At 46.8% G+C, this 8,242-nt stretch overlaps 1 protein-coding gene across 1 annotated transcript; it reads right to left on the bottom strand.

Annotated features, from left to right (window-relative positions):
* Window positions 1–2,583: 2,583 nt before the first annotated feature.
* NOTUM (notum, palmitoleoyl-protein carboxylesterase) lies at window positions 2,584–8,161 on the bottom strand. The gene is made up of 9 exons (XM_014310734.2): window positions 8,035–8,161; window positions 7,712–7,772; window positions 6,780–6,838; window positions 5,685–5,787; window positions 4,825–5,016; window positions 4,405–4,505; window positions 4,162–4,309; window positions 3,864–3,911; window positions 2,584–3,761 (listed from the first exon to the last, which is right to left on the bottom strand). The coding sequence occupies exons 1-9, from the start codon at window positions 8,159–8,161 to the stop codon at window positions 3,455–3,457; spliced, it is 1,146 nt and encodes a 381-aa protein (XP_014166209.2). The 3' UTR covers window positions 2,584–3,454.
* Window positions 8,162–8,242: the final 81 nt, after the last annotated feature.

Raw genomic sequence — 8,242 nt, 5'->3', positions numbered from 1 at the left:
CCGCTCCCTCAGGGCTGAGACCTGCCCCAGGGTTGTCCTCCGGCTGCCTCCTTTCCCGCAGGATGGTGCTTTCCCCTGGAGGCTGACATTTATTCCATTTTAGCTCCGCAGCTGTAGCTTTCTGCTGCACCGTTCGCAGCAACCTGGAGTATAAATAGGGGCTTTATTAATAGTTCTGGAATGAGTCCTGCCCCCACTCAGCTGTTGGGAGCGGGTGTTATTTAACACTGAAGCTGCGAGCTCCATCAAAGGCTCTTGATTATCCTTGCGCCGTTCTTGTGGAAGCTCTGGGGTCGCTGGAATGCTGCTGCTCTCCGGAGCCCCCCGCGCTGAGGGGAGCTCTGCCTGTGGCAGGGGGCTGTGATCCACGAGAGCTCAGTCCTGCAGGCCCAAGAGCCCCTGAGTGGGGGCAGAAGCCCCAAGGCAGCACAAGCCCTATAAAAGAAGGGATTTAGGCCAGAGGCTGAATAAAAGCTGACTCACTTTGCTGCAGTTGATCTGGAGCAGTGATGCATTTACCTGCTGTGCTTTGTGTGACAGCTTGTGGCTGTGAAGGTTGACAAGCACCCGTCCTCAACATTTCCTTAAACCCTTCCCTGTCTCTCTTTTACTTATGTGGGAATCAGTTTTTCTTGTATCTCTGAATGCAGTAACTGAATACAACTGTTTAAAAAAATTGCTTTGATATTCTTAGCACTGTTTTGGAGCACAGATTTTAATAAATAGTGTAAAACTCTCCCTCCTGTGAGATCAAAGCTTTCACAGTGAGCCATTCCTGGTATACAGTGCCTCCCAGACTTCATCTCTACCCAGAAGTCTCTTAATTATATCTCTAAAAGCCCCAAACAAAATTTCTGATGTAATTTCAGAACGGGAATGTCTGAATGTTTTCACCACAACATAGCAGAAAAATTCCTCCCTTACCCTAGAGCGGCATTGCTGACTCCTCACCTGCAGTACTCATCCCAGCACGGAAGCAGCAAAACTTCCCTACTGGAACGGCTCACATGAGAACAGTACGGTTTTTTTGGCTGTAATGATAACATGTGCCTACCTTCAGCTTTGTCACCATCTTGAAACCTCAGTATCTCTTTTGTTCATCTCAAGTCCCTTCCATTTTCCTTTGAGAGGCCTCTGGTGCTAAAAGTACAAAAGCCTGCATTCATTTGGGGTGGAAGCTGTACAATTAACATCACAATAACCAGGAAATGCAGCAGGAGAGCTGAGGCACTTCAGGTGAAGAAGTTCTCATACCGAAATCTTGCCCTACCTGACCGTCTATTAATGCTTCACCTCCAGCAGTTTTCAGGGTCTCTTTGGCAGGGGGTCACTTTCTGCCCTGTGGCACTTTCAGGTGCATCCCCTCCCTCTGCCCGGGGACAGGGACACTCCATGGCCCACCTGGGGACACCTCAGTGACACCGGGGCTCAAGGCAGAGCTGCTCCCGCTGCTCAGCTTCTGCTCCCATGGGAAGTGGAGCCCCTCTGGAGAGCCGTCAGCACCAGTTGGTGCTGGCAGAGGGCAAAGGTCCCCGAAATCAGAACTCACACTGTGGGGCAGCACACCTCACAGAGCACGGCCACTGTCCCCTCAGAAATAAAGAACCCGATCCAGTCAAAAGATCACAGAGTACTAACACATGGCACTGAATTCTTCCAGTCTTGCCCTTTTGTCACCGGCTTCTGCACAGCAGAAAACAGATGAAAAACGTAATCAGGACAATTCTACTTTTATACCCAAGTCATTAAAACATAAAGGACATCAGTAATCTCCAAACTGATCACAGGCAAACTCCACTGATGTTTTCCTGCTTTTCAGTTTCACTGGGAGCACCAACCCTTTTCTCTTTAGTTTTTCTTTATCTTCAGTCTGTGTTAATCCCATCATGCACAGCAGGACAGCTGATTGTGGTGATCTGTGTGTGGTCCTGCCAGACTTTTCCTGAGGTCCAAGAAGAGGAACCAAAGGGCTACAGTTTGGTTCATTTTTCGGGTTTACTTACCCAAAACAAGAGATCACACACAGGTGAGGCAGGAGCCATGCACAGCAATGCAGGCACACACAGGTGGAGCTGTGCAGCAGTGCAGGCACACACAGGTGGTGGCAGGAGCCATATGGGAGCCGTCCAGCTGCTGCTGGGCCAGGGCCCCCTCGCCCTGCCCTGCCCTGCAGGCTGAGGCTCTGCTCCAGCCCCCGCTGCTCCCAGCCCAGGAACGGCTCCTCTCCAGCCTCAGCCCCGCATTCTGCATCCCTCCCTTGTTCTCCTCCCACCGCCATCAAAGGGGATTCTCCCTGCTGTGGTGGGTGTGTTCCCAAATTATTAGAAGAGAAATATGTTGGTGCTTGTCTTGTGTTCTCTGCCCTTTCTGCTCCAAATGCTTCTGATGCTCAGATCAAACATTTCCCTCACTGGGAGAGAGGCCTTTGCAGCAAAGCCAGATCTCCCTCCACCTTACAGTGCAATGCCCTGGACTACCTGGGGAATCAGTGAAAGCCTGCAAACATCAGGTGCTGGGTGAAAGTCTCTGTACTTAAACCTTATATTACAACCTCTTCATCAGAGAAACAATGACAAGGCACACTGCAAGGGGAACACAGAAATCTAATTAATACAAAACATCGACACCACCCTTAGCCCTCTCCCAGGCATAAGTGACCATCAGGATAACCCATCCAAATGAGCAGCATATACAATTTTACAAAGACAAAAGTATGGTTCTCTGGTCAGCCCTTATAAATAGCGTTTTACATATTAAAATAAATATGTCCACGTTGCCAAAGTAGCAAGAGGTTTCTTCGTTATTTAAAAAAAATATGTTACAATATCCTTTATATTTCTTGCTTAGTTTAAAAAAGTAATTAAAAAGTCATTTTATAAAATAATATGAATAAATTGAGTACAAGAGTGTCCATCCCTAGCACGTGTCCTGGGTCTGTATACTGTGATTCAGCATGAGATGCTAACCTCCAGGAAGTAATCATTCCTTCACTCCTAGTTGGACAGAAGAAATCCAGTGCTTGCTTTTTTCACCACTTGTAACAAGTCTATGATGTAAAATTGATGGCAAGGGAAGATGTCCCAGATCTGGGGAAGGTTCTCATCGCTGCTATTTATGGCTTTGCTACTCCCTGTATCTGATTGCCTTGTGTAGCACAGGAAGAGGATGTGACCAGCTGAAACTTAGCCCTGGAGTTTGGAGGGAGGGAACAAGTTCCAGCCAAACAGTGTAAGCAAGAAAATGCTGCTTGCCTTTTTTTTTCTTTTTTCTTTTTTTTTTCTTGACACACCATAAGCGTGCAAGAGTGTGGGAGCATGTGAGTGCACAGGTGTGAGTGTGCCATGGGTATGAGCATGCATCTGCCTGCAGGAACATTAGGAAGAAGATTAGAAAGTTTGGGAGAAGGGCTGAGAGTCTCTCTCCTCCTGATCTAATCTCTGCCCCTCTGACCTTTCTAGTTACCACTGCTGAGCATCCCCAGGAGTTTACTCGGCTCCAGGCCCTGCTGCTGTGCCATCTTCTGAACATCAAAACCCATGTGCATGAGGAACTGGATCACATTCATCTCCTGCCCTGTGAACTGGTCCCTGATTGTGGGGCACGAGGGGTTGCAGTGAGGCCATGGACAGCTGTCAATCAGGTGAATTGGGCAGCCTTTCAGAGGAGCCTTCCCGTTCTTGTTGCTCTCGTGGAGGCTCCGATCCCAACAGTGCAGGGCACGGGGCAATGATGTCCCCTTCACCTGGATGTCAGTCCAGTGACTGAAAAGACAAACAGTACAGATCACATCAGAGGGGTCAGGCTGCCAGGACAGGGTCATTCCCATCCCTGTTCACCTCTGCAGGATCTGCACAAGCACTTACTTGCGTGTGATGATCTCGTGGGACAAACAGGCAGGAGCAAAGCTCGCACTAAAGGAAAACAGAAATATGGATTATGTCTTGAAGGACAAAGTAACTCCCGCTGAATTGAACCTTCCAGACTAGGGAAAGAGTGGAATTTTACACAAAAATGAAAAAGGCAAGATTCTTGATGTAGATGAACTAATAGTTACCACATTTACAGCTCTCCTTTTTCAGCAGAGATCTGAGAACACAAGGAACTAGATAAGAACGTCCTTTAGAAACAAACACGCCAGATTTTTCTCAATGAAACACTTACGTCACATCCTTCAAGGTGTTTCTCAGCTCTCTACCTAAATTCTGGATGTAGAGCCACTGTCCTTCCTGAACAGGCTGGCCAGTGAGGTGCACATTGTCTACAGTAAGCTGGGCCTCATCGAACAGCCACTGGACAACAAAGACTGGGCCTGGAAAGACAAAGTTTGGAAAAGGGATTGCTCCAAGTTAGTTACAAATACAGAGGGAACCCTAAACCATTTGATCTCTCTCCTTTGGTACTTACATCGAAGAGTGGGGTAAATCTTATATCCAAAAAAGCAATTCCATTCCTCTCCCTCTTTGAACTGCAGCTTACAGCGTTCGGGAACAACGCCATTCCAGTATCTAGAGGAGAAAGCAATAAAAGAATGGGAGGCACAGGGCAATCCTAACAATGCATCCTCTCCAGATCCTAGTTCCTGTTCTGAATAGAATTTCAACTGATAGAACAGCTTTCTTGGCAGCACTGTCCCATCAACACACTTTAGAGCATCTGTAACTGTACACATTCTTTTATCATCTTTTCCAATAAAATCATTGAAAAAACACTGATGTAGACAATAACTACTCCTTAAGTATCAAAACGAAGGAAGACAGCGAAGGAGAACATCTTTTCCACACTCTAACCACTCACAGCAGTGCACTTTAGAGCACCTGACTGTACCTTATTCCTCTCCTGATGGCCTCTGTTGGAGCACACGTTATGGTATCGATGCAGTCGGTCCTGCGGTACTGTTTGTTATCCAGGAACCATCCAGAGTCTGCCAAGCCTCGCACCTGAATCCCTTGGTAACCCATCTCCTCCAGCTGCTCTGCCACTCGATCCACGTTCAGGAGCACTCCTGTCCCTCCAGCACTGCAACAGCAACATCAGCACTGCAGTCATGAGGGGCACAGGGTGTCACAGACCTTGCTGGCAGACACACCTTCCTCAGCGGTGACGTGCTGTAAATACCTGCATCTGCCACAGCAGAGACACCCAACCATTCACCACCCGCCTGGGAGACACCACATTATTTCCTTGCTTTGCAACACTCAGAAATAAAGCCAGTGCTGAGTAATAATCTGGTAGCTCAGAAACAAAGTCCAGTTGTTACTCTCTTTCCTGGGAAATACATGTGCTCCCTATCATTTCCAAGGGGGTTGGCTGCTCAAAAATGAAAAGAATCTGAAGTGAGACAAATTCACTCTTAGCAACTTCTCTATCACACCCCTGTGTAATACACTGAGTGTACCAGAGCTTCATGCAACACAGGATGATCCAGACCACCTGTGCGAGGCAAGTTTGGTTATTTTGGTGTCCTGAATCAATTCACAGAAGGCGTGTGTTTCAGGATATGGGCCAACAGGAAGCAGAATTCTTGGTGCAGACATGAGAAAACTGACCAGAGATACAGGGTTTGCTGTGTTAGTGTTACTGTACTCCTAGGAGAAATGTTTCAGGAGCTGCTGGACCTCCTCCCTTAACAGCTTTTACTGTGGAAACCTCCTGTCTTCACCAAACAGAATCCTGTGGATACCTACCTGCTCCCTGCTAGCAGCAATACTTTTGCAGTGCTCAGGCCTTTTCCCACCAGCTCCTTTATAACCTCCTGGATGATCAGGGCTCCCATGAAGGCATATTCATCTGGAAGACAGCTCAGTGTCAACAAAATTGCTTCCTGTCCAGGCTCAGACTTCTATTTCCTCTCTGAAAATGCTTAAGAACTTTCCAAAAGGATTAGGAACCTAAACTCAGGCTCATTTTATCCACCTATATGAAGTACACCTAACAAGAGATCTGCTCCCACCTTGTACAAGATGTGCTGCCCTGAAAGAGAACCAAGTGAACTCAATTACACAAGTACCCTCCTATGACTGTGCTTAGAAATGAGCAAACTTGGAAAACAAGAAGGAAGATGCTGCAGAAACAAACACAGACCTTCCTACCACCTGGAATCTTAGTTCCAACTTACTGCTTCCCCTTTTTCCCAGTTCATCAAGCCATTCAGAGAAGCAATGCTTCACAAGATGTTACGTGTACAAAGACACTGCTTCCATCCATGGCTGCTGATGTGTAACTGCTCCACAGGAACAGTGCCAAGGAGCTGGGATGGAGTGGAAAGGTCCCTCCCTTACTGTGACACCACTGGAATGACAGCGGATGGCAATGCAGCCTGCATTAATATGAATGATGCTGTTTCCCAAAGAAACCTGCAGACAGCTTTAGCTTGACACACGATGGCTCCTGCCTAAGGCCAAATATCCTCCTGATTAAAGTCTGACACTAAATTCCCAGTCCTGCCTCTCAGGTCAGCCATGCTAAAGTTACATGCAACAGTCCATGGTCCAATTAATTTGCTATGCGCTGGAACCTGGAGATTCATCTAAAAGGAATTCTGGTCTTCTAATCCTTGCATACTGCATCAGTGTAACATCTCTTCAAGCAGTGGCTCTGAACTATGTCAAAACACCCTGAGCTAAAGAGATCAGGATGTTTTATCTGGAAGTAGCTTGATATTCTTTCCTGCCCTTCAGCAAGAAAAAGCCTGTTTCTCGTCCCCGTGGTTTCACAGAAGTCTGGCCACATCCTTTAATGTGTGATGTCTGGGGCAGCAAGGGCCCATCAGCAACACTCACTTTTCTCAGACTTGGAAGAGGCACCGCTCCAAACATCACTTGAGCAATATGGGATGAATCTGTAAGAGAGAGCTGTGAGAGTCCTGCTGTGCCTCTGACACGCACAACAGGGTGAGGATGCGGTCACTTAACTGGAAGAAAATTAAATCCTGGGGAAAAGGGAAGGGGAAAGGCAAAAGTTTCTGTCCAGTTTGACAACTTACCTTCCTGCACACTAAGTCACAACTGTAATTTTCTTGAATTTTCTCCTGAACACTAATAGTTTTACTGAGTTAAATCAATAAATAACGTGTCTTTTATCAATCTAATTGAATCACTAAGCTCAGTGGACAGAACGATGGAGCATGACTTTGCTCTCAGCTATTCTGCCAACACATTGGATGGCCTGTCACAGGGCAACTCTCTATGCTTCAGTTTTTCACACGAAAAATGAGAAGACTCTAGTCAGTGCAGTGTAAATGCTGACTGCAACCACTGGAGGTTTTTGCAGGAATTAACTTCATATGTCTCTGTTTTGCAGAAGACAAATTAACATCCCTTCTATACAGATGCATATATAAACTGGTGTCTCTCATTTCTCTTCTTTGAACTAGGAGAGCTGCTCCACATTCTTCTCAAATTGTCAGATGTGTAACACACTATCAGCCCAGCACTCATGATGGATTCACCACTGCAGCTGTTTGAGAAGGGTCTCTAAGCTATCCCCAGTTTTTCTTCATTAGATTACCCCACAACTCCAAGGAGATTGAACCTGAGTTTCTTGACTTTGTCAGCCCTAAGTGTTAGAGAGCTGAACTGAAGTAAATGAGGAATCACACAATTTCCTTTTCCAAGTATTAGTCTTAACCTGTCTCTGCAGCACTCTTGCTAGCCTAAAAGGCAGGAGATGCTGTTTATGTATAAAGCTATTTCCCTCCGTTGTCCCTCCTTACACCATGTTTGCATTCCACCAGTGGGGATTTTCTTCTGGCTGAGAGGACAGGATCCCAGTTCCTGCAGATGGGCACAAAGAAACAAAAAACATACAGATGACAGTCTGTGATTTCAGAGGAATTGTAGGAGCCTCATGCAAGACCTCTGACCACACAGAAAACAAACATCCATGATGAAAAACATTGGCAAGGGAAGTGGAAGGAACATTTCTAAATTTGCCCTTAGGCAGATTTGACATTCAGAATTTGATTCATGCTACAGATGAAACCCGTCTAGAAGCTTCTTGTAGCACAGAAAAGACCTGTGATGCCTGTTTAAGTACCTCCCCAAAAGACAAATCCTAGCAGGTAAATTTCAGTACACTCAGTTAGACGATCTGTGTGAGTGACGGAGGTTTGGGTGCCCAGGAGGCTGCAGCACGAGAAGAAAGCGAAGAGAGCAGCACTCATTTCCGGCGGTACCTGCGCACCCAAAGCCTGCCCGAGCCCGCGGTATGGGATCACCACGGGGCAGCAACCGGGCACCGTCCG

Source organism: Geospiza fortis, unplaced genomic scaffold (genome assembly GCF_000277835.1).
Source record: "Geospiza fortis unplaced genomic scaffold, GeoFor_1.0 scaffold261, whole genome shotgun sequence".
Taxonomy (NCBI): domain Eukaryota; kingdom Metazoa; phylum Chordata; class Aves; order Passeriformes; family Thraupidae; genus Geospiza; species Geospiza fortis.
Note: the sequence above shows the minus strand (reverse complement) of the source record. Positions and strands in the feature narration are given on the sequence as shown.